The following is a 27,633-nucleotide window of genomic DNA, read 5'->3' on the forward strand; positions in this document are numbered from 1 at the left end:
GAATCTGTCTCATCTTGTATCCCCAGACAAATCTTACCAGCATTGCCCCTGAACATCAGGTAGTTGAAGGGCTCTGCAGGAGCCACCAGGAAGTCTGACTCATGCTGTCATACTGTGGGACTTCTTTTTAGCCCTTTAGTGCTGAGTCCTCCTGCATCTGTAAGTAGCTCTCAGAAGCCTAGGTCAGAAGCAGGTTTCCTTGTTTGCAAGCAAAGTGGGACTGAGGTGGAGGCAGAAAGGCCCCAGAGAGACACTAATCAAGACCTACTGCATCTTTCTGAAGGAAGTAGAGAGGGGATCCAGGTGTAAAACCAATAGGACCAAAACTAGGAAAACAGAGAAAATTGGGTTTAAAGCTAAGATTGGAAAATCTTGCCTGGATTCTCAAGGCTCATCATGTGACTCCAGCAGCCTGAGATGGTGGTAGAAAGAAGCCATTAAAATGGATGATGTCCAGCAGCCATTCAATGCTGGTTTGTACTGGGCATGGTAAGAAGAAAACAGATATATTGCCCTATCTACTCACCTCTAAATTTGAACGCCGAGTTGAGGTGTAGTCAACAGCATATATAGAATGACCTCTGGAAACTGTTCTGTTGTTCAGGCCTGCAGTTGTTCTGGAGCTTTTTTGTATGTATTCATCTATTTCTCTCTTATTGACTGAGCCCTTTCATATTTGACCTAAGAGTTGGGTGAAACCCAAGCTACTCTGGCCTTATGCAGGGTAACACTGTTATGCTAAGTAGGAAAAATAATAATAACAGAACCTAATATATACAAAGCACTATTCCATGTGCCTTGGCTGGGAGAAGTCAAGACCTTTTACCAAATTCAAAATACTCAGCCCTTGTTTCTATTGTACAAGAGCTGAAGTGCATCGTCTATGCTGATGATAACCATGAGATATTTCTTCCATCCAAAGATGCAAAAAGAGCACAGGACCAGAAGGTCAACAGACCTGAATTTGATTCTGTGTTCTAGCATTTTCTAGATGAATGAATCACTTTTTGTCTCTCATTATCCATTTCCTCAGCTTTAAAAAGGAGAATAATACCTACCTTCATGGAATGGCCAAAGAAAAGTAAAGGATATAAGCCATGTATGACTATTTGTAAATGTTAAAGCTATAGCCATTAACTGTAATTCAAATATATACTAAGTAACACACAATTAAATTTATCATAAGACTAACTGGGTAATTTTTGACATGGTCTATTATGTTTTACACCAGAATCCAAAAGAGATAAGTTGGCTTTATCGTTAAGAGAGAAGGAAAATAAAAACTAATTTTCCAAGGCCAAAGTGTTTTACCACCTCAAAACAAGTTTCTAGTCTTTCTAATTACAAGTGGTTTTCAAACTTTTGTCTCAGAGTCCCTCTGTATTCTTAAAAATATTAAAGACCCCAAAAAGCTTTTGTTTGTGTAGATTATGTCTTATTGGCATTTATTGTATTAGAGAAGAAAACTTTTAAAAAATTTAACCATGGATTTATTAATCTTTTTAAAATAGCAATAAAACATATTACATGCTAATACCACTAACATTTTTTTGTAAAAACTCTGTTTTCAAAACAAGTAGAAATTTTAGTAGGAAGTGTGGTATTATTTTTCATTTTTGCAAATCTCTCTAATAGAAGAGCTTATAGAAAGTTGAATTCTTATACCTGTTGCTACATCTAATGTGTTGCAATTTTTTCTTTTTGGTTGAAGTATAAGAAAAAAATCTGTCTTCACAGAGATATATAGTTGGGAAAGGAAGTAGTCTTTTCATAGTCTTAAATACTTAAGGATATTCTTTGGTTCTGCACCAAAACTTAACAGGTGATATTTCTTAAAGTTTAGTAGCACTGCAGAATCTAAAATGATATCAATGAACTTTTTGTATCTTTTACCTATTAATATCCATTGGTTTTCTTTTTTTTTTTTCTTTTATTTTTTTTTTCAATGTTTATTTATTTTTGGGACAGAGAGAGACAGAGCATGAATGGGGGAGGGGCAGAGAGAGAGGGAGACACAGAATCAGAAACAGGCTCCAGGCTCTGAGCCATCAGCCCAGAGCCTGACGCGGGGCTCAAACTCACGGACCGCGAGATCGTGACCTGGCTGAAGTCGGACGCTTAACCGACTGCGCCACCCAGGCGCCCCTCCATTGGTTTTCTTTATACTCTGCATGTATCCTTAACTCATGCATAGTTTTGATAACCTACCATGCATTGGTCATTTGGAAAATATTGGCTCACTGAGTTATCCATATATTCAACTATTGCCATACTTCATTATATAATATCAAAAAAATTCTTCATTAGTACCTCTGATCTCATCAGAAATGTCTTTAACTAATGAGAAATTATTAGGCTGGCAGTGGTAGATATGTTTTTCAAAATTCTAGCTTTCATTGAAAGCTTGAATTTTGGCAACAAATATTGTTGTTTTCCTTGAATTGAAAATCTCCTTCATTTATTTTCAAGAAAGAAAGTGCCGGGGCGCCTGGGTGGCGCAGTCGGTTAAGCGTCCGACTTCAGCCAGGTCACGATCTCGCGGTCCGGGAGTTTGAGCCCCGCGTCAGGCTCTGGGCTGATGGCTCAGAGCCTGGAGCCTGTTTCCGATTCTGTGTCTCCCTCTCTCTCTGCCCCTCCCCCGTTCATGCTCTGTCTCTCTCTGTCCCAAAAATAAATAAACGTTGAAAAAAAAAATTTTTTTTTTAAATAAAAAAAAAAGAAAGAAAGTGCCAGATTTCTAAGTTTATGTAAACATAGTTTGTCCATCATTTTTAAGTAACAATAATTTACATTTATTTTTAAACGGCCAGTCCTGTTCCCAGCTAGTAGTTTGGTGCCACCACCTTGATTTATGCTAAGGTGCTAATGGTTTTACCCCTGTTGCTTTTGCACTATCAATACAAATTTCAACATAGCAAAAAGGTAAATAATGTTTCAATACTATTATGAAAATAGCTTTAACTTCACAGACCACCTGAAAGAATCTTGGCACCACAAGGATTCTATGGACATACTTATGTGTTATTTTCTTTTATGTGTTAAATGCATTCTTCATTCTGATGGCTTCCGGGATTTCTTAAACTTTCTTAACAAAAACTGTTAATGTAAGATGGATTTGGTTGTGTAATGTAGATATGGATGTGTGTTAACTTGAAAAGATATTCACAATATATTGTTAAGTAAAAGGAGTAGTTTAGTATTTGTACTACAATCACATTTATGTCATAAATATATATATATGTATTTATGAACATATATTTATACATACATTCATATCTGTATATGTCTGTAAACTTTTTTTTTGGAATGGCATCCACTAAGGAAATTAAGAGGGGCTAGAAGTTATGCAAATAATTAATCTTTTTTATTTTTTGTCACAAAGCAAATGTATTTCATTAAATATTTACTGAGTACCAGGGCGCCTGAGAGGCTCAGTCAGTTAAGCGTCCGACTTCAGCTGAGCTCATGATCTCACCGCTTGAGAGTTCGAGCCCCGCGTCAAGCTCTGTGCTGACAGCTCAGAGCCTGGAGTCTGCTTCAAATTCTGTCTCCATCTCTCTGCCCGTCCGCTGTTGGCACTCTGTCTCTTTCTCTCTCCCTCTCAAATATAAAAAAAACTAAAAAAGTAAAAAATGTATTTACTGAGCACCACCAATGTGATAGGCACACTTCTGTACTTTAAACATAACTTTTTTAGTGTTTCTTATGAGGAGAAGATATTGTTTTATAAGTTTAAAAAGCTTTTTCCATTTGGGGCACTGTACTATCCATGGCAATTTAGCTGTTCCTTAGTAAAGCATTGCTTCTTCTCTCTTTAAAACCCCCACACTCACCTACCCAGGACAGTTTTACAAGAGTACAGTAATTTTTAAAAGACTCTTCATTAAATTCAGTATCTACTTCCAAAGATGTATTTAAAGTAATTGAGCATCAGTCATTCTTCTGTGTCTCAGTAATATATTATCAATATATTATTCACATTGGGACATTAATTTGATATTGCAAGGAGAGTCTTCAAAGGAACCCTTACAGTTCTCTCAATCAAGTTCATGCTCTTCATCATTGATGAACATCAACATCTCTGCTCTGTGTTGTTCAAGAAATAATTCTCATCGTGTCTTCAAAATTTTGTGATGACTTCCATCATAGAAGCGTCTAAGATTTGAGGTTTTATTCCTGAGGAGGAGAAAAAAGGAAAAATGCGAAGATTAAAATTGAAAGAAGACTTTCAGTAGTCATCTGTACTCTGAAAGAAGTTCATTCTGTACCTTTCAGGTTTGCTTACACAGCTGAATATCCTTCAATATTTTTTATGTAACATGTTAACTATTTTTGAATATTGAAACAAAACAATGTCTCATTAAGTAGCAAGAGTCTCCAAACTTTGAGCAAGAAGATAAATATTGCAGTTGAGTCTGCCTTACTCTACCTTACCTTACTCCAACTTTCCCGCATTAGAGTTTTATCCTCTGACAAGTTAAAAACAAGTGAAATGCAATGGAAGCAACTGTTTTTGTTTTTTAAACCAAGCTCTAAATATGCCATCTCCAGGGACACTTGGGTGGTTCAGTCAGTTGAGCATCCGACTTCATCTCAGGTCATGATCTCATGGCTTGTGAGTTCGAGCCCCGTGTTAGGCTCTGCTGTAAGCTCAGAGCCTGGAGCCTGCTTCAGATTCCGTGTGTGTATCTCTCCTTGCCCTTTCCTCCTCCCCTCAAAAATAAATAGAAACATTTTAAAAAATTAAACATGCAATCTCCACTCTCTTAAAAGCACATTACCGTTTGATGATATCCCGAATACACCTGAGTAAATATACATCTTTGCAACATTTTATTAATCCCTGGGTGGGAGAGTTCTTAGGTTTGCATAAAGATGTCAAAAATCACAATAAATCCTTTTAGATGTGCTGCAGCACTGAACAATTTCACATTGTATTTTCTTAAACAGTCTCTCTTTGTTTTTGTCCAATAACAAGAAACAACAAGAAAAGTTTAGATATTGCTTTGGGACTTTACAGAGTACAAAAATATGTATCCTTTGCTTAGTGCAAAATGTTTTCCTATCTTAGTCAAATTATATTACATCTCTCTCTAGCTATCCATCTATCTCTGTATCTCTCAAAAATCTTTTTTTAATTGGATTTTTCTAAAATAATTTTGCACATGACCAAGTTAAATGAGTGCCTAGAGTGTGTCACTTGTTGGCCCGTTCAGTGTTCATTTAATTCCTGACTACAGAAAATGTGGATACTTCTGTTACTTATAATGGCCAGTATTGAAGAAGTAATCTCATGATATAGAGTGTGATGAATTAAGCATGTCTTACTAAAACTGATGTGTGGTCAGCTAGCTCAACTTATGTTTAAATGGGACCCATGACTGTCACACACCAACCTCTTCAGTAGCCCCCATTTGCTCTCCTTGCCTCCAGTCTTCTTTCCTCCAGTCCATTTCCCACCATTTCCCTGTCCATTTCCCTGTCCATTTCAGTAGGGTGGGCTTCCTAAAGCACAGATACGATAATGTCACTCTCCTGCTTAAAACCCTGAAACTGCCGCACATTGCCTTAACATAAAGGCGTGATTTTTAAGATTCCACCTTCCTGCCAGCCTCATCTGGCATCCCTTCCCCAAACCTCCAATCTGCGCTAGCCACACCATCCTCCTGTCAGATGTTAGAAGGCCCTTCCATCTCTTACCTTTAGTCTTAACTCTTCTGCACTTGCTTCTTCATCACTCTTATTCACGCTTGCTCCCCAGACCCACACACACAGAACAGCCCTTCTGTTCCACTGGGATGGCCTCTCCTCATCATTTGGATCGCAGTGTCGTGCAAAGTATAAAACACATGAATAAAATGAACATACTTCGTGCTCATGCTTTGGAAAATTAAAATTGCCATATTTAAGAATCTTCTTATATCCCTTATCACCAAACAAGAGAGGTTTTATAACTGTTATTTTTTGAAGACCAGTTTCTTTCTTATTAGCTGATAAAGTCATATAAAATTTCCTGTACGAATCACCAAAGTGCCAAGATACCCTGTGTATTCAAATGCATTTGTGCTTGTTTTTTCCAGGAATGGAAAAATGTAATATCAAATTTGGTAAAATGTCAGAAGTAATCCACTACCTATTACCTTTTTGTGTGATAGCAACACACAACTGTATTGAATGAATCTAGCTAGCTTCCCTAGTGCCAAAAGGATGACCATGCATCAACATGAAGCCACCGTTGTTCAAACTAATACAATTCTGCCTAACAACCTCAACAGGTACTTGAATGCCCAACATTACCACATAATCTGCTTTTTATCTTCTTAAATTAATCTTGCCTTCATGACTCAAATACATAATCTCTAGGCATTAAACTCCTTTTTACTTGAGCCATGGATTCACAGAATATTTGAGCTCAGGTGTTTGGTCACAATACTTTATATAAATGAATTATTTTAACTTTGCCTGTAATTATAAGCTGCTGTGTTTTCCCCCTAATTAGTAGTAACACTTTTTATATCAACCAAGGTTTTAGTTGATGTTTTTCATAAAGTAATGTATGCAATTGGCTATGTCCTCTAGACTCTGCTGTTTTAATTTTTCTTTGATTACCACGTGTCCAGTGGATAAACAAGCTGTCTGTGGCCCCAGATCTTTCTTGTCCCTGTGACTTTGAAGAGCTTCTTCAACAAGTAATTACCCGAAAGCTTTTTTACCCATGAAGAAAATGGATAGGACCCCCAGACCTGCCCACCCTTTAGGGATTGCCATGTCTTATTTGTAACATTGTCATCAGTGAATTTATAAACCACTGGAGAAAAGGGATGAATTAAAGAAGCCATAGGGAGATTGATGGAGGAACGATGAGAATTGTGGTATGGATTTAGGATTCCTAAGGTTATTAAGGCCAAGTGGGAGAGCCCGAGATGAGAGTAATGGCTATGCCTCCGGGAAATGTCACTTTCAGGAACAGGAGGGATTTATTCAAAGCTGTCCTGTCTGTCATGTCTGTGTGTAGATCCACATGGAGAAAAAAAATCCTCAAAATTCATTTGAGCCATAACACAAAAGCTACTTATAAATCCATCAGTCACATAGATGTAGCTTTAATGGTAACTTAAATGGTAACTTTAAAGGGTAACTTTTTGTATGGATTTTATGGCCAAAGCACAAACTTTGGTCTGGCTCTTCTTGGAAACAAAATTTCATGAAACAAATTTTTCTTGAACATGTGTCAACGTGTCATAACAATGTGCTTGTTTAGAGAATGTTTGACAATAGAGGAATAATATATTTAGGGGGCAGAATGCTTATGGAAGCAACTCAGTTTTTTTCTTTATTTTTATTAAAATAAAAAGACGGCTCTTTTCCTTTATGAGGCATAAAATCATCATGCTCAGATCAATTGTTACAAAGAAAGTCAGTGGCAGGTGTATGCCAGGTGTGCTGACTACCAGCGAGAGAGAAAAGGACCACTGGAGAGGCTAATGATAAGCACAGCTGTGTTTGAGATTGGGTAACATGGTTCCATCCCATCCACTAGGGCCAATGCATATAAAAATAGGAAATTGTGTCAACAGGGATCAGAAGAACATCAAGTAATAGTTTAGTTTTAAATGGATTATTTCTTTTTTTATTCTTCAAGCGGCAAAGATATAGAATACATAGTTTGCCCTTTTATTCATTTGTTGTTGTTGTTGTTGTTGTTGTTTTTGTAGGGGGCAGAGAGGTAAATGTTTTAAAGTGATAGTAGTATTCATTTGCCATCTGGGGATCCAAAATAATGACAGTTCTCTCAGGTTCCTTACCTATCTTACACCACACCACTCCAGTCCTGCTGTTTGAGTGATGACAGGTGAAATTGTCAAATACGACTACTTGTTAGTTTCACCTTGCTTTAGAAAGAGCACCAAGACTACATAATGCCAAGAAATCTAGTAGATTAAAACATATCGTTTCTCAGTCATTGTCTTCAGCAGACAGAAAACAATTTTTTTAATGTATTAGTCATTGTATGCTACATACCACTGCACTTACAGTTTTAAAAGCTAAGTCTACAGAAGATGAGAAAATTTATGTTTGTAGAGACAAGAATCTTCCAGATGAAAGAATTGGACTCAGAACTTTCCTGTGAAGAAGGACATCATATTTTGTTTTCTCTTTGAATGTAGTTTTGTTTGATTTGGGGACTGAGGGAGGGCTAAGAAGAGTTTACTTATTGTCCTCAAAGTAATGTGGAACATTGCTGAATCTGACATAACTGAAATTTCAAGTTTAATTTTTGTTGTCTGCCTACTTAATCTCAATAAGCCACCGGAGCACTACTGTTTCTCAGAGCATATGTAACCTTTCTGAGTAGGCATTAGCCTTCCTAGCCCTGTTGAAGCTTGCTACTTTGGTTGCCTGTTCCAGAGGTGAATGCTTGTTGTTTAGCCCAAAGTGAACTTGTTTACCAGAAACATTGATGATAAAAGGATATGAAATTGAGGACGTGATGATTAGTATCAACTGGAACTGCCTATCACAGCATGAAGTTGTCCCTTCGAAAAGTTGAGTTGTTTGATCACTTGCTTTTTACAGAACTATAAAAAAACAAAAACCAAAAAACAACAGCCTTTTGATCCGAAATCCTCTTTCCTAATTCTGGCGATAGGACCTACAATGAGCACTTAATGCTAGAAATGTAGTTCACTGATTTGCTTTTCATATGAAAGCAACAATTTGCTGTAGAGGAACAAATCCTGAACTTTTAGTGTTCTTAGTTTAGAAGCTTACTGAACAAATGGTTTTGCTTTTCTGAATTTTAAAAGTAAATTAAATAAGATAAGCCGTGGTGGGAAGAAGGTGTAGAAATGTGATACTATGCACTGTACTTTCAAAGTGTGTCACAGCAGATAGATGAATAGATATGCAAAAAAGCAACTTTAATAAAATGTTAGTGGTAGAATGTAGGTAGGAAGTATATAGGTGCTTGCTTTAAAATTCTTTTAAATTTGCTGTATGTTGGAAACTTTTCACAATAAATATTGCAAAGGGGTATGAGAAGGTAGATACCTAATACAGAATTTGTGTACTTAAGAAAATGCCATTGCATAATGATATAAGATTGAGTAGCCTTAATGACTGTTTATGTTGAATTTTCATCTTTGGAAAACTTGGAGAATACAAAATACTTTTAAGAAGCTTTATAAGCTCTTTAGGTTATTTTCTAAAGACCACAAGCCATGCTAAAGATAAGAAAGCCAGTAAGGAGGGACTTTGAGGCTACAGTGAAAATTGTATTGTGCGTCACTGCCATTTTATTATCCAACTATTAAATAATCAGAATGTCTATTTTCCCAGTTAGATTTGAATTAAGATTTTAAAATATTACTAAATATCTGGACATATGCCTATGACTTAAAACATGGTTTAAACTGCATCAACATATTTGTTGTCCTTATATTTCTTTTTTCAGCCAGAAATATACCTTTAGAATTGGGTTTGATTGCCATAGGTGATGTGTGCCCAAACCTGGCCCAAAACTCAAAAACTGTTCCCTGTGGCTATTTTGTTTTACCATATATATGTTTCACCATACCATAACATTGTTTTACCATATATGTTTACCATACCATACTGAGGGTGGGGTAGTGGGACACAACTGTAAATGTCTTTCAAAAACAAACAAAAAAAATAGTTTTTGAAAAATGCCAGACTTAACAAGCCCTCTGCAAATGATTCTCTTGATGATATTTTTCTTTCAGAAAGTTGATTTCCTCCATACTTATAAGAAAAATAAAAGATCTAAAAATCATCCTTTTAGTTAGTAATGTGGTTACGTTCTATTTCAAAAGTCTGTCCAGGTTTATGTCCTAATCACAGGAACACTCTCTTATTCCAGGCCTTTGGGAAGAAACACTTCCTTCTCCCTTATTTCCTGTTTTCTCTTTTTACTGTTTCTTTGGCTCCTATAGCAGTGGTATTTGTGGCTGTGCTGACACTGTGCATCTTTAAAAAAGAAGGGACATGGGACCCAAATGATAGCAAAGAATTGAGAAGCTTAATATTATAAAGGAGAGTCAAGAGGAAAGAGGCATATTAAATGCAATAAACAAAACATCCACTTCACCATACAACCACACTTGCCACAAGGGACGTAAGCAATAACTGTAGCATGAATCCCTACATTTTTTTACAAAATAAGCTTTTATTCCTCCAGAAACATAATAAAGGAAGGGTAAAGCCCTGACCCAGTTGTTTTTCTGCAAAGTAGACTTTAAATGAGTCTTTTCTATGGCAATTTTATGGATCTCTCAAGCAATCACACTTTGTTTACTTTCTTTTTTATTATGAAAGAAATCCATTCTTCTTTCAAAAAGTACTCCCAAGTATAAAGAGAACATATAGATCATGAATAATTCCATTTCCCAGAGAAAAGGACTTTTAATATTTGGTATGTATCCTTACAGATTTCTCTTCTATAAATATATGTCAAATAACTGTAAATTTTCAAAGAGAAACACGCAGTTTTTCTCCAAAAAGCGTTTGTTCTTCCTTTCTTGCCTCGTGAATTCTAGCCCCTCATTCTCTGGCATCTACAGTTTTACTTTCTTCACTAATTCCTTCTTTTTTTTTTTTTAATTTTTTTTTTCAACGTTTATTTATTTTTGGGACAGAGAGAGACAGAGCATGAACGGGCGAGGGGCAGAGAGAGAGGGAGACACAGAATCGGAAACAGGCTCCAGGCTCTGAGCCCTCAGCCCAGAGCCCGACGCGGGGCTCGAACTCACGGACCGCGAGATCGTGACCTGAGCTGAAGTCAGCCGCTTAACTGACTGCGCCACCCAGGCGCCCCAACTAATTCCTTCTTGAACTATAAATGAACTTAGTACCTTTACACAAAGGAGGGGAAGCTACAATTTTCCCAGTATTATTTCCCTCTATTTTTGTCTTCCCACTCCATCTTCCCTCCCACCCTTTTTTAAAATTTTTTTAATGTTTATTTATTTTTGAGAGAGAGACAGAGATAGAGCACGAGTCGGGGAGAGGCAGAGAGAGGGAGACAGAATCCAAAGCAGGCTCCAGGCTCTGAACTGTCAGCACAGAGCCGGACTCGGGGCCAGAACCCACGAACTGTGAGATCATGATTACCCGACTGAGCCACCCAAGTGCCCTCCTCCCACCTTTTTTAAAAACTGTGGTAGAGGGGCGCCTGGGTGGCGCAGTCGGTTAAGCGTCCGACTTCAGCCAGGTCACGATCTCGCGGTCCGTGAGTTCGAGCCCCACATCAGGCTCTGGGCTGATGGCTCGGAGCCTGGAGCCTGTTTCCGATTCTGTGTCTCCCTCTCTCTCTGCCCCTCCCCCGTTCATGCTCTGTCTCTCTCTGTCCCAAAAATAAATAAACATTGAAAAAAAAAAAAATTTAAAAAAAAAAAAAAAACTGTGGTAGAATACTTAACAAGAGATCTACCATCTTAATAAATTTTTCCCTTTCTCTTTTCATTCAAGCTTTTCTAAAGGCAAATAAGTTCCTTTCTCAGTATCTGTACTCCCTTACCACCAATGTAGCCACTAATTTACTCTGATCTTGGTTCCAGGAATTCTTCCCTTCCTAAGGTCCTTGATGGCTGCTAGAATGTCCAATACAATGAGAGTGTGCAGTGTACATCCTTACCTAACCATTCATCAGCATTTGACAATAGAGCTCTTTCTTTGAATGTATCCTCCTGGTTCTCCTCCTACACATAGGACCGCTCCTATTCAGCCTCTGCCCATTCTTTAAACATAACAATTCCCAGGGACTCTGGCCTTAGTCCTTATCTCTTCCGCTTTCTTTTTTAATGAGCTCACCCAGTCCTGCAATTTTAGTTATCCCCAGCAATCCATATGTCCTGCCCTTATGTCTCTTCTCAGATATCAACCTGTAGTATCTGAGTGACCCACTGCATCTTTCCACTTGGAGGAACTTTCCAAAGACATCACAAACTCAGCATATATCTTTTCAGCACATCATTTCTTTTCCCAATCCTCCTCCCTCTCATGGAGACCCTATTCAGTTGGTGGCAACACCATTTAACAACTGTAATAGTGTAAATAACAGCAGAGACATTTGACACATTTGTCAAATTTGACCATTGAAATAAGTAATATTTACATTTATTTTGACATCTGTAGTCAATCACAAATTGCACTGGGGGCTAATTCATACTATGAGCTCTAAAAACAGACTGCTAGAGAATTTGATAATTAGAAGTCCATTGGTGACTGTGAATACAATTACTGTAAATTGCAACCTGATTGTAATTGGTTTAAAAGTGAAGAGAAAGGAAGGAGCTGTTACTAGTGAGCACAGACCAGCTTTCAAGTTTGACAGTGGGAAGATAAGAGAGATTAAATGAATGTCTTTAGGGGAAAGGAGATGTGAGGAAGTCATCTTTTAGAACAAGGAAAGCAACAATTTTGCTAGCTGTGGGAAGAAGGTGGTGGAGAAGAAAGGATAGAAGATAGGGATAATAGGAAGATAAGAATTGAATACTGACAACCATAAAAAAAAAAAGAGAGTAGGGGGATCTTTGTTGCTTTTGTCTATATTATATATTCTTCGTGTAACATTTGTTTTACTAAATTCAGGTCTACTATTTGTCATTAAATAAGTAACAGTAAAAAATATTTTTAAAATATTTACATGTAACTTTTTAAAGTTTTTGTTTAAATTCCAGTTAGTTAACATACAGTGTAATGTTAGTTTCAGGTGTACAGTTTAGTGATTCAGCACTTCCATACATCACCTGGTGCTCATCACAAGTGCACTCCTTCATCCCCTCACCCATTTAACCCATCCTCCCACCCACCTCCCCTCTAGTAACCATCAGTTTGTTCTCTATAGCTAAGAGTGGTTTTTGGTTTGCCTGTCTCTCTTTTTTTCCCCTATGCTCATTTGTTTTGTTTTTTAAATTCCACATATAAGTGAAATCATATGGTATTTGTCTTTCTCTGATTTATTTCATTTAGCATGATACTCTCTAGCTCCATCCACATCATTGCAATTGGCAAGATTTCATTCTTTTTGATGGCTGAGTAATTTTCCATTATATATAATGGAAATGTGTGTGTATATATATATATATATATATACACACACATATATATACCACATCTTTGTCCAGTCATCAGTCAATGGACATTTGGGCTCTTTCCATAATTTGGCTATTGTTGATAATGCTGCTATAAGCATTGGCGTGCATGTATCCCTTGAAATAAGTATTTTTGTATCCTTTGAGTAGATACCTAATAGTTCAATAATGCAGTTGTTGGATTGTAGGGTAGTTCTATTTTTAACTTTTTGAGGAATCTCCATACTGTTTTCCCAAGCGGCTGCACCAGTTTGCATTTTTCTATGTAATCTTTAACCTTTACATTATTTACATTATTATTCTGTAGTCAGGCAAAAATTGCAATTGAGGCTAATTTGCACAATTAACTAATTAATGTGTTTCTTTTCCTTTTGAAAATTTCCTTCCTGTATTCCATCACTAATAAGTATGAAGAATCCTTTTAATTCGACAGATGTCTTTCGGTTAAAACTCTTACTTTTTTTTAATAAACTCCTATTCTAAAATGAACAATGAGAGTTTCATTTTTCAAGTCTCTACCCCACCAGATTTTGTTGTTTTGTTTTGGTTTTTTGTTATTTTGCTTTTTTGTTACTACTTGAGGAATTTTCTTATATAATGCATCCTATATCTGTGGGCATGTATTGTTTTTCTATACAGTTTCCAAGTTTTATAGTTTATCTAATTCAAGTGAGTAAACCTACATTTCTGTTCTACTTTTGTGGATGAGAGAATGAAAGGTGGGAAGCAGGAGGTAGATAAGGTTAAAGAGAGATGGTGGAATGTCTGCAGAAAGGAAAGTTTACCAGTTAGACTCAAATTCTTAAGAAAACTATAGCTCTGATTCAATGGTATTAACAAAGTTATCAGCACTAACAAAAAACTAGGCAGTTCTCCTTGCAGTTACTCAGGAAGGATTCAGAATGGTGTGGGGAAGATGGGAGGGCTACACTGGACACTTAGCCAATGTCAAAGGAGTTATAAGGAGTGAGGCATCCTCAGCAAATGACTATTTTCTTTCTCTCTTTCCTCACTTCTCCGGCCTCAAAGTCCGCACCATTTTAGCTCCACAGCACTGACACTCCCTTCTCAGCTGCTCATAGATGAGCAGTGCACAGAATCTACCATCAGCAGGCAGCATGCTAAGGTTGTGGTGGAGAGGGCCTGACCTTATTGCCTCAGTTGAAATCCTCAGCTCCAGTGTCTGCCAGAAGAGGTGGGAGGGGCACAGGAAGTGACTACCCTCTGGCTTCTCCTCCCACAGAAGCCCTGCCTCCTCACGCAGGACAGTAGAGAGGTTAGCTTTCTTTCTCCTTCTAGTTCAGTCCTTTGGCTAATGTTAAAGACCACGCAGAAGCTTTGGAGTTGCTTTTTGTGCTTGAAAAAAGTGCATAGATAGAAGACAGGGATTCCTGGCTGGGAGGAGGGAGGAGAGCTGAAGATCTCTTCCTGGGCTGGCTGAGCTAAGCAGTCAAAGTGGGAAGCTGAGTGCTTGAAAGAGGATTATGCTCGCACTAGAAATAAGCAGTAAGTGAGCGAATAACCATTATGGTTTAGAAAAGGATTAATCCCCCTGGGGTTATGGGGTGAAGTAGAAAATATTGCTTAACTCTAGAGTAAAACTGTAAGGCTTCTGACTCTGTATACAGTTGTGTGCTGTTTGGAGAGTAGGGGCTTAAATGCAAAATCAGAGCTCTAAATGCCTCCTCCCACTCTTGGAAAATGCCAGCTTCTACTTAGAATAGTTGTGGATATAATCTCCTTCCCTGACCTAGCCTCTTTCCAGGAAAATATATTCCTAAATCAGTAAGGAAGTTGGAATTAAATTGGAAAGGTGGAATTTGGTAGTGGTAGAATTGCAATCTTGAATTATGTTTGGTGAATGCTGACATTGTTATATCAGTGAGCAGTGATTTGTTAATCACAAGGAAGTCTGAGATTGGGGCATTAAAAAGGGAAAATTGAGAGCTTTTATGACAAGGAGGCTGAATAGTCTATATGCGTACGATGAAATATAAAAATGTATATAAGTAATAATAGATGGGGTGTTTTAAGGAGCATTAAAAGTAGAACAGCAGTCAGAAAACCTAGAAGTGCTCAGATAAAATTTAGTTAGAAAAGAAGAAATTTTAGTTTCAATGACTTTTTGTGCTAGCCAAAAATTTCACAATGTTTACAAAGTCAAGACAATGATTCAGGGATACTTTGATTATTGTCATACATTATAAATACTGTTGCTGGGCAAGATCTGTGGTTCTTTGGTCAGCAAGTTCTGGCAATGACACCACTGCCGCTGGTGCAAAGAATCCTGGGATGCCTGACAGTGAAATGGATGGAAGGACCCACATTCCAACTCTACTTAATGTCCTTTTGTCCAGAAATCGGGTCATGCAAATGAGCTACTTGGTACGTATATAGATCAATATTCGGAAAGGCATTTCTAAATGTTTTGTATTAGGTCTCTGGACAATATCTTATGGCAACCAGTAGACTAAAAGGATACAAAAACAAAAGTGATAGGAAGGAAGTCAGCTTGACTGAAACCAAACCTGTTCTTTTTGTTTTCCATCAATCCTGAAATGGAACCTCAAATGAGCAGAAGAATAATAGAGAGAAATACTGTGGCCATCTGTTCTGTTCTAAGTGGCTAAATTCATTAATATATGAATGAGAATTTAGATTTTATTTATGCATCCTAATACTTGAAGATTCAGAAATCTCTTTATTACAGAAAAACCCACGAAAATAAGAAGTATGTTTATTGGGGAGGAAGGGGAAAAAAATAGACAAGAATTATATCCCATGGTATAAAGAAGATTTACATCATGTTCACTGAAGGATATAGTTCTTCCCTCAATGAGATGGGGATCCTAATACGGCACAATAGATGCAAACAAATATTTTTAGTTCCCTTAATTCTGGTTGATGCAGTTAATACAGAAAGACAGATGCAGTTAATTCAGAAGACAAAGAAAAGATTCTTTAAAAAATAATAACCTTGAACTACAGCTAACTATGTAGTGAATTTTATTTTCCTTTTCTTACCGGTCCTCTACAGAGGTACTATGATTTCTGAAATTATGAAGAAGCAATCTTCCTTTTCTAGTATTCCTATCAACAAGTGCACTGGGAGAAAGAAAAAAAAAAAGACTCAGATGTATTATCTTTCTCCTATAGCACAACAGTAAAATGGTTAAAATGATCTGTGACATTTTCTAACTTTACAACTTTTGCTTTGGGGAAGATAGTTGGGAGTTGGACCTGGGTGGGGGAAGGGAAGACAAAATGCCAATAAAGTGCATTTTTAAAAAATGGTCTATATTCTTCCAACTTTTCAAACTACATAATTTTGAAAACTATCTTACATATCTTTTAAAAATTATTTCTGAGTTATTTTTTCCAGTGTTAGTTTTCATCGGATTTGTAAGCAAATGTAGAAAATCTGTAGGTTCGTTATCTGAGTTGTATAGTGCTTATCTTATTCTTACAAATATAAAAGGGATTAAAATAAAACATTTAATCCTTGAAGTCTTAAGCATAGTGCAATTACTAAATGCAGTTTCAGTCTTTAATAAAAATGTGCTGGGACTCTTAAAGGAATTGTTGATCTATCTCAAATTACTAAAGAATCTGTTTTGAAATTACAAAATTGGAAAAACATAACAATATTCAGAAAAAGATTAAAAGTGTAATTTGGATGGGAGAGGCTAGGCAGAAATACTTGATGCATAATTATAAGCCTGAAGTTTGACAATAAAAACATTTGCTGTTGTCCATGAGAGATTGATATAAAAAATGATGTATTTTGACAAGTGAACAAGGCTAAGTAAAGTATTTAAAAAGTATTAAGTGGAAATTAACATTATTAATGGAAAGAAACTAAATGATCATTTAAAATTATTCTTTCACAAGAAAAGTAAAGAAAAAGGATATGGAAAACTAAGCAGTGATGAAGACCTCGAAATAATTGTTGATCAAAAGCAGGTAAGTGAATGCTTACATACATTTTCTACTGTTGCACTGTAGATCTTTGACAACTGAGGCCCTTTGAGTGTTCGGTGCTGCCCTGGTGGCTGTATTAGCCTGTCCAGCTGAGGCCCGCTTAACAAGATAGATTTTGAGAGCAGCTAAGCCTCCCCCTATGATCCCTCTGATCCACTGACTTCTACATGATGTCAACATGCATGTTCTATATATAAAGACAATGAAAAATAGAACAAGATAAGAGGACTTTTAGAAAATTACATGACCCAGGGAAAAATGAATCAATACAGCAATGATAATTTGGTTGGAGAAAAAAAATTAAACAAGAATCAGAAAGTGTGTTATTTTGAAAGTGAGAAAGCTAACATTAGTGCGAAACAATGAATATGCTTTAAGGGAAGGGGGGTAAAAGACTAAAAATACTGGGAAGTTGAAAACATATACATTGCCCAATTTACTTTATCAGAATATCTGCAATAAATATAGAGATCTTTTTTTTAATATAAAGAAGAAGCTACTTAATATTCTTTAATACTGCCTGTGATTTGAAAAACATCTAGCTTGGATTTTATATGGGCCCATAAGGTGGAATGAAAGCTGCTTAATAGACCATAAACAATGACATACCAGGTAATGGAAGGTTTCCAACTAATGCCACTGAATTGGCATTGGCCCTTAATATCTCTGTTAATTACTGAGGAGACAAGATAACTGCACATCTATTTAATGTGTAAGTGGTGCTGATTCTGAGGGTGATGTAAGCTCAGGTGGAGACTGAGAAATAATTCAAAGGAGTCTGCGTAGATGAAAAGGTTAGAAAGAAAGCAGTCAGCAAGTTACAGGAAGGCAAGTTGCATTTGGACAGTTTCCTAATTGTGCAGTTTGTTTTGCATCATGACAACTGCATTAAAGGAGCCATTGTGTATATTTCTGAAAAAAAGAAAAATGACCACCAGAAGAGAGCAATCAGGAGCAGTTGAGTTAGAGACCTACTTCTTAGGTCTGGAATAATTGAAGTAGTTGAAATGGTCTTCTGGGAGAAAACTCACCAAAAAAAAAAAGCATCTCCCCAGAAGTGCAGAATATGTTGATCTTACAGGGTTCACTCAGACTACCTTCAAATTAATGTTTCTTGCCTTATCTTTACTCTCCTGCTCTTGAGTAAATTGGGGGACAGGTCGGTGAGGACTTTGGCCATGTATTTCTACTTAGTGCCAAATTGTCAGGTTAGTTAATAGGATAAGTGTGGCTGGAGCTCGAGTGCTCTGCTGGGCTATTGGCTATCATTTTAATTATGCCAGATTAATTACTTGGAGCACACAATCTCCATCTCCCACAGATCCTATTCCTAGACTGACATTCTCATTGAAGGACTGGCAGATGAACTAATGAAATACAATTGAGTATATTATGAGAACACACATACCTATCCATTTCTCTATTAAAATGAAAAGTAAGTTATTTTTTTATTTCTTCCTTGATCATGTATAAGTCAAATGTTTATAATGTTTTTTATAATGTTAATTTTAAATGTTTTTTGTACTTTGTTAGTATCATCCTACCCTCAAAGTCTGCTTTTCTTTTTCTTCCTTCCTTCCTTCCTTCCTTTTTTTTTCTTTGCCTTAAGCTTTTTTTTTGTTTGTTTTAACTAAATTTTGGGATTCAGAAAACCATAAATGTATACATTGAGATCTCTGGAGTGGAAAGCCCAAGAGAGTCATTGTTCTTTTTTTCTCATGGTACCTTTCACAACATGTATGTAGTTGTCCCTAAACGCATTTTATTAACTGTTAAGGGAACCGACTTTGCTTCTGTTTCAGAAAATAATGCTATTTTATACCTGGATCAAATAAGGGAGGATTTGATTTGCTCAGTCATTGTTTGCCTCTGTAGTTATCATGTTTCTTCCTGTGGCATTGCACCAGTTGGAACCAGTTGGCAGTGACCCAGCTCTGCTGAGTCATTCATGTCAAAACACGTTTTAAAAGGCTAGTAATTATGAATATGAGTTGGCTTTCATGTTTGCTGTTGGCAGTAAGACTAGTCCTTCCTTTTTGGGAAGGTTTACTTGGTGGTGATGTGAGCAAATCCTAGGTTGAAATAATGACAATGTTGATAACTCAAAGCAAAACATTTAGGAAAACACTCTAATTAGTCTTTATAATACCACCAAAAATTCTTTCTGTGCTTAAGAGATCAACATTAAAAGTGTGTATGTGTGTAAAACACATTTGTTTAATATTGCTTCATCTCATAGATATTATATTGGGGAGGAATCTTTATGCTCAATTTATTCTTCCTATAACATTTTACAAACATGGTAGATATTTTTGTTAGTCAATCTTCATATAACTGCCAAAAGAAAATCTAGAGAAGATAAATAAAATAGTTGGAGTGCTGTGCTGGGCAGAAGTCTACTAATCTCATTAAATCTGTCATTCAGAAGCTGTCACTCTACAAATGCTGTGCAAGCTATATGCCATTTTATCAGTCGTGTGATTTGCAAGACTTGTACTTCCACAAAAAGTTCACAATTTTGCTTATATAAGCAAATTAATAACAGAAATAGCACAGAGTGTGTGGATTTTGTTCTCCCTGACTGCCTCCATTCAAGGGGGTAAAAGGTGATTTCTGTTATTTTTACATGAGAAAAAGTGATTTTGGAAATGTGTAAGGTTTTATTCTTAAAAGGCAATATTGTTCTTTTCTCTTTGTGAAATTTTATTAGAAAAATTTATTTGAAATACATATGAAAATGTTCTAGAGAATTCTTAGACTAGTGCTAATGTCCTAAAGTAACAGGTGCCATATGTAATCACACATATATACACACATATATAGTCATTTAAATATAAATGTATGAGACTGTCATTGGAGTCCATATTTTCCACTAGAAATCCCTAGAGTTTTCAAACTTCAAGCATAGGAAAGCAATCGAAGGAAGCATATTCAATTAAAATCTTAATGGTTCTAAACCCCAGACATTTGACATAAATATATGTGTATTGCATTATTTATATAATCAGTAATATAATTATTAAATTATTACATGTAATTATTAATAAATATATAATTAATAAATTATATATTTGGCTTTATAGAATAAATATTAAAAGAGAAATTTTAAATGTATATTTTGGATCATTTTTATTATTCTTAAAATATTCTTTCCTGATTGATCTTGTAGATCTTGTTTAGGAATAGGTTTCATGTACATATTCATTTCCTTTTGAGATTTTAGGGATGGGAATGAGGGAGTAGATGGTCAAGTACCTTGAGTAAGGGATCAAAAACATTATATACTTTGAATAAATAATAAATTCATTCTATTTTAAATTGCTATTTTTAATTAGAATAGAGCCACCTTCGTTCAAGGTTTATGACATGCTAGACCAAGATGACTTTTCTTCTAAAATATTTTCAATTTCCAAGTTAACTTAAAGGACCTGACAAAAGGTAACACAAAAGTATAGAATTTATGATTATATGAAGGATACACTCACAGGCTCAAATATTTAAAGAATGGTTTTAACAGTATGTCATGGATCCAGTTGGTTATAGGACTCGGAGTTGCAGCTGCATAGCCTTCAGTGCAGTAAGGTGGGGAAATGTCAAATATCAGCCAGTTACAAGAGGAACAATTGTACAGAGGTCAGAGCAGTGGTTCTCAAATCTTAGCAGCCTCAGAATCCCCTGGAAGGCTTGTTGGAGGTTTTGGTGTGGGGGGGGAAGGGGGGGGAGATGCGGGCATCCCCAGAGTTTCTGATTCTGTAGGTAAGAGGTAGGGCCAAGAATTTGCATTTCTATATCCTTAGCTCCCACTGCTGGTCCCAGACTACACTTTGAGAACTGCTGGACCAAAGGAAACAATTATTGTAGTTCTAAAGGGAAAAAACAGTTATATAAGGACTTGTAATAAATTCTACACTCTTCAACTGAGCATTACCTGGATACCTAAAGACTAGAATTCATAGACATCCAACATAATGATGCTGAAAACAAGAAAACCACAGCCATTTATACTCAAAGGTGATTTTAAGACCCAGGTTTGTAGTATGACTAAATTCCACTCACTAGCCTTGTGAGCTTGAATCAGTTTGAGGTATTTATTTATTTGTCAAATATTATTCTGCTTTTACCATCTCTTAGAGTTTCTCTGAGAAGATAAAATCTATTAAAATGCTTTATAAACTGTAAATCGTTATGCCATTTTAATTAACTAGTCATTACCACTATATCAGTCTGCTTCACCTGCCACATGAATTATCATAGACTAGATGGCTTAAACAATAGACATTTATTTCTCACAGTTCTGGAGGCTGGGAAGTCCAAGATCAAGGTGCTGGTATGGCCAGTTTCTGGTAAAAGCCCTCTTCCTGGCTTATAGATAGCTGCATTCTCACTGTGCTTTCTGTGTTTTCATATGGCAAGGAGAAAGAGCTCTGGAGTCTCTTCCTCTTATTAGGGCCCTACCCTTATGGACTCATTTAACCTTCACTTCTTCTTGTAGGCCCTATCTCCAAATATAGTCACATTGGGCTTCAACATATGAATTTGTGGGGAGGGATACAAGCACTCAGTCCCTAGTACCCCACAACCCCAATTTAGCAGAATATTGAGATCTAGAAAGGTGAATCAAGTTGCCCTGAGTCCTGATTAGGTACATAGAGAACACTGGAAGCCAGCCCTCCCTCCTGACAGTCCAATACTCTTTCTGTCATTCCATGTAGCTCTCTACAGTTGCCCATTACTGTCATCCCATAGGTGGGTCTTAAGAAACTATTTTGTTCCAGTGTTTTAATTATATAAATATACTAGGAAGTATCATAATTGGCCAGTATTTATTTATTGAACCCTCACAGGGATAATCTTTTCCATAAACACTGCTTAACTGTTTACTTCCCTCTTGGCCCCTATGGATTTGTTAGGAGAGAAATGCTCTTCAGAGTAAGTGTATACAGAAGTAGAGCTAAAAGGTTGTTGACATTCTGTTACTCTTCCCTTCCCTACAAAACTTCCTCAGAGAGGAGGCATGAGAGCACCATGGAGAGAGACAAAACATACTTTTCTTGACCCAAAACCTTTCTGAGAGTGTCCTTTTAAATTTATAGGAGAAGCCTGAGCAGAAAGCAATGGAAACTAGAATTTCTGTGATTTTTCTCTAAAGAAAAAGAAGAAACAAAGTATAGCCACCCCCTTGTATTTTCAGTAACATGGAAGCATTTGGATAGGATTGCAATTCTATCCTAGTGGTCATTGTGGGAATGAATCCTAAAGAAGAGAATACAAGCCATCATGAAATAAAAATGAAAGAATGAGAAAAACCAATGAACGGGAAAGGGTACCCAACTTCCCTCTGGTGTTAACAGATAGTGTGGTCGTATCACCATCTAAGCAGCTGACACGAGTCTTGGATTTATAAATGCTAAAGGGATGGGGATGATATGTGTCACTGCCTTGTACTCAGCACCATCTGGCCAGTGCTTTCTTTGCCATTACACTATGGCAGCTTAACTTAAATATAATTCAGATCCTATTACTTCTGAGGAGATTTTTAAAGTGTGAGACCATGTTTCTTGGTATCATGTGTAAAACTGGCCTGGAATACCTTCTTGGGGATCAGTATTGGTCACCAAGAACAGAAACCCCTCTAGAGTTGCAGAAAAGAGACCATCTGGTCAGCCTGGAGATTCTGAAGCAGGACGCTCTGAGACACTGAAAGGACAAAGCACATTCTGCAGTTGTGGTTGCCCTCATTACTCTCAGAGCAGACAGATTCATTAGTGCTTTCCTTAGGAAAGACTGATAGATGAGAAATGGTTCAACGAAAATAAGGCATATGTATTTGTGATGAGAGAGACTGAAGCTATTCAAATTTGCTGTCTATCTGAAATCAACATTGTAGTAAACAAAGATTCACTACTGTAGCCCAATCAGTGCCATCTTGTCTGCAAAGCTATTTATCATCATAAATATTCTACAAGAAAGGGGAAAAGTTTTCCACTAGGTTAAGTAGAAAAATTACTGGAATAAAGGCATGATCACCCTGAGTTTTATTCCTGAATATTTCCTATTTTTGTCAAGAAACAGAAAAATCGTTCTGAGTTACTGGTAATTTGGCAAGGGTGGAGTGGGGGGAAGCATAGTAATGCAAAGTATTTTATTTTATGTTTTCCTTATAAACTCACAATGGGGAGTTTATTTTTGTTTGTTTAACTTCATGCATTTCAATTCAGTGTACCAATTCCCCTAAGCATCACCTCTGACTCTAAGAAAAACAAAAAGGGTAGACCTAATATCTTAATTTCAGAGTCTTCTGACATGTTACTGAGATCTGAAGGTAGAAGCCCAGAAGATGTAGATGGCCACTCTTTATAGAGTGACACAGAGACAAGCAAGAGAAACCTGAAGTAGAAGACCATATCATTCTAGCTTCTAGTCTCGACATTGCTACTAACTAAGCAGAAGACACTAGAGTGAGCAATTTAAGTTCTCTGGGTTTCTATTTCTTTATCTCTAACGTGGAATAACACCATCTGGCTCAGATGTCTGTTGTGAGATTCAAATGGGGATATCCCTCTGGAGAACCTTGCATTCAGTTCATCCTCTTTTGGTCAGAACCAAGCCTAGAATCCAGGGCCACTGCAGCCTTTCTTTCATGTTCTTTCCACCAGCAGCTCATGCTTCCCTGAACATCAGGTTGGTTGTTGCATTGCAACATTTTTGCTTTGCTTATTCCCACTGCTTCACAAGTGTTCTGCATGCTTTCTGTAAGGTGCCATCAGGTACTCTAGTGCTGGCTCCTCTGTCCCCACAAGCTTTGGACATTGTGAATATATGACAAAGTTGTTACACAGTGGTAGGAACAGGGCTTTCACAGTCAGGAATCTGAATTAAACCTGAATGAAAACAGGGTATGGTCACATAATAATTTTATTATGGGAAAATTAACCAGCCTCTATGAGCTTCAGCCTGCTGTCTATAAAATGAGGAAAATACTATCTATTTCATAAAATAGTTGGGAGGATTAATAAGTTGCTGTATATAAATGCCTAGCAAAATGCATGGCATAATAAGTACTTTATAAATGGAAGGTACAGGAATCAGCGGGGTGGTAATGGTAAAACTCTTAGATTTTTATTGGCTGTACAGTTCCCTTGGATTTCTTCAGGACTGAGTTATAATAATTCTAAACAACCAAGTCTATTCTTGGGTCATAGATACATCCTTCTGGGATCCACTAGGTACAGAAATGAGGAGAATAGATTGTGTATAAGGAAAATAGGGAGTGAGGGAGAAAGCCTCACAAGCTGGCCCCTCTAGAGGTGGCAGCACCTACCAGATCCAGCTAATTGCCATCTTGTTGGAAATTGGCTCAGAGTCACCACATATACTAATTTTTCAAGAGAAGCAATTTGCTGCTTTTTAAATGTTTAAAGTCAATTTAAAGTCGTTACAACAATGTGTAGTCAAACAAAGCAGTCTGAGTCTATATACAACCCTGGGGTTCCAATTTGTGACCTGTTATACTCATGAGATTCTAAAATCAAAGGAGAGTAGGATGCTGACATGGGCCTGGGTGGGCCTCTGCTCTCCCCTTCTTATTTCTCTCCTGCTTTATACCCTCCACCTTGAAAACTAACTTAACCTAGTTGTTGATTTGATGAAAATAATGAACATTAAAGTATAATTGTCAGATGGTTTTAAGTCTTCCAAGAAGTTCGAAAACCCAAAAGGGAACTGAACCATTTAACCTAAAATGTAAAAGAATACTCATCTGATAAAATGAGAAGGTCAGATATTATAAGCAGAAGGCATTGCCGGTATTTCCTCCTATTCAGGTCTTTGGCCACCTCTTGGCAGCCTAGCATCTCAGTGAGTACACAAGTTACCAACATTGTTGGATAGCAAGCATCAGCTTTCCTCTACCAGTCCATCTTCCCCAATTTTCCAGACAGTAATGAAAATAACAGGGCTCAGTTAAAAACTATAATCACCAAGAAAGATCATGAATTGCCACCTCAAGTTCAACAAATATGTATGCATCACAGATCTTTATTTTAAAGTATTAATATACAGTCTATGTTCATTACATACAACATGAGAAAAACCTGGACTTTCCAGTTGGAAAAATATAGATGTTAAGTAATTTTCAAATAGCCCATTTTTTTTCTTTTTAATCGAATGGGGAAAGGTGCTGGCAGCATGTTTAGTCAGTGAGAAAATAAAGCAAAATTGAAATGACATGAGCTGACATGCTGGGTGTAAAAATGATGTGATATATGAAAATAACAGCCAGAGATGGTAATACTTAAAAGCAGACTCAGCCGATTGGAATGCAACTTGAAGAGAAACCATTCAACCTTTCACTGTGGAAGATTTGTTTTGCTTTTACTGGCTGTTTCTGGTTTTGTTTTGTTTTTTTGGTGGTTGTTTTTGTTGCTGTTTTAAGTAGATTCATCTGACCAACATGAGAACCGTAGACATCAGAGCTGTTAAGAACTTTAGATAATCTAATCCTGGAGCTTTCAAACTGTGCTCTGCGGGGCCCATTCTGGATTGTGAATTGGTGGGGAGGGCTGTCTGTGATGTGGCACCATCCCTTAGAGAGCGAGTCAGCCACTGGGTGTGCAGACAGGCTTTCTTCAATGAAAGGGTGCTGCTGCTAAGAAATTTAATTATATTATTCTAGTTCCATCGAAATAAGTTAAATGAGTTTAAGAGTAGGGAGATAGCTTGACTGTGTCACCAGGTTATTTTTTATCAGGTCTGCAGCCTCTAGTCTTGGGTTCATTCATCTATCCTTGTAACTGCCTTTCTAAATTAAGCTGCTTATCCTTTCTTCTATATTCCCTCATGCTGGTCAGCTAAATATACCAACCAAGTCAGAAAAATCACTTGAAAGAAGTGTGCATTTCAAGTGCACAGCTTAATCTATGAAATTTGTTCTGGTAGATTTTTATGAAAGAATGTTTACATGAGATGCTTCCTACTTCATAAAGGGGATCTCACAACTTTGTGACAACTTCCCAGTATATATCAGGATTCAGGTATTAAGGATTTTAAAAGTGGAATTTGTATCTCCTAAGACACCCCTAACAAGATTAGCAAAATGCTTCCTCCATGCCGAAGCAGACAGTTTCTACAGCTCATCTCAGGTCTTCTCCACCTGGATCAGTTTATCATCTCCTTCTCCGTTGGCTGTGCGCATTGTGGGCCGTGTCCGTGGTTCCACATGGAGTGTCCCAGTCCATCCATTTTGAGATGCGCTGCCAGTGTTTCACCCTGCAGGTGAACTCGCTGATTACTGGTCGGATCGGTGGCTGTTGCCATAAGGGTTTTGAAAGCCAGGTGTGGGTGGAAATATTTATACTCATATTTACATTACATATTCAAAATCTGATAAATAAAGATAAAGGAGCAGACACACCATACAAATATTTTTTTTTCTTATTTTGATATTTAAACAGCAGAGAGAGTTAAGAGTGTAACTGTCTCTTCTTCCCCTTCTGACTTTGGACCCAGATGTCTGTGATCTGCCATGGCCCCGACCTTGTCATTTCTGTGGTTGTGCATTTATTTCTCTCCCATCCAGGCTTCACCATACCGAGGCCTTTCCTTTCTGCTCAGCCCCATTCTCTGATCCCTGCCTCTGTAATGTGTCTCTTATTCTGACACTGCATATATAAGCTTTGACAGAAACGCAGTTCTTGCAAAACTGCTTTTTTTTTTAATGCTCCACTGCTTCCTTCCCTTTCTCCAAAACAACTCTACAATTCTGTCATTTCCATTTTAAGTCATTAATTTTTCACATGGTCTACCCCCAATCATAGTGAGTACCACTTCCTTCCTATCTTGTGATCTGGGGAAAACACATGCATACACAAATGATCATTCAACACAATTGTTATTTATTCCTCACCATAGTATTTTTTTTTTGGCCAAATGATCTCATTCTTGAAATATATGAATAAGTGACTTATTACAGAAATGGTGAGAGAATGTACCATCTCGGCTTTGTGCGGGATGTTCTGAATAGAAAAAAACATTCATTCATCACTTTTTTCCAACAAAATTATCTCATTTGTATAATTTGTGAATAATTAATGAATTCTTGTGGTAGAAAAACACTAAACAGTTTATGGAAGTAGTTTTCTTCCAGACAAAGTTTGTCCAATGATCATTTCCCTAGAGTCTCAGCTTCTATTTTTAAACTTTAAATGTGCCCCCAAAACTGACGCATTAATTTTTGTGAACTATGGGAGTAGTTTCTGAAAAACAATTACTGAGTGATGGTGCATTCGTTGATGGATTTTTTTAATCAACTTGTTTAGTACAGAATAAAACAAATGGAAGCTCATGAACAGGCTTACTCTTCAATTTTTATGCTAAAGATGGAAAACCTTGGAAACTTTGCTTTTGCAGAAAGGGAAACAATTTGTTTTTCACTAAACGAATGAGCAGTCTTATCCTTCCATCCAAACTCCAAGGAACTTGATTTAAAATCATCTCCCTGTGGGTCTATGAACCACAGTAGCCCAACAAGACATGCCCCGTG

General features: G+C 37.0%; 1 protein-coding gene across 8 annotated transcripts in view; it reads left to right on the top strand.

Annotated features, from left to right (window-relative positions):
* The window catches only part of PEX5L (peroxisomal biogenesis factor 5 like), a 228,911-nt gene that overhangs the window by 44,529 nt on the left and 156,749 nt on the right, over positions 1–27,633 (top strand). For 3 of the 8 annotated variants that reach the window (XM_043594847.1, XM_043594838.1, XM_043594840.1), the window contains exons 1-2: positions 14,625–15,497; positions 17,004–17,075. The exons of 2 other annotated variants lie outside the window; for them this stretch is intronic. In XM_043594847.1, coding sequence (XP_043450782.1) covers positions 15,405–15,497; positions 17,004–17,075 — 165 coding nt within the window. In that variant the 5' untranslated portion in view covers positions 14,625–15,404. 3 more of the 8 variants (XM_043594842.1, XM_043594839.1, XM_043594844.1) reach the window with 2 other exon arrangements.

This window comes from Prionailurus bengalensis, chromosome C2, assembly GCF_016509475.1.
Source record: "Prionailurus bengalensis isolate Pbe53 chromosome C2, Fcat_Pben_1.1_paternal_pri, whole genome shotgun sequence".
Classification (NCBI taxonomy): domain Eukaryota; kingdom Metazoa; phylum Chordata; class Mammalia; order Carnivora; family Felidae; genus Prionailurus; species Prionailurus bengalensis.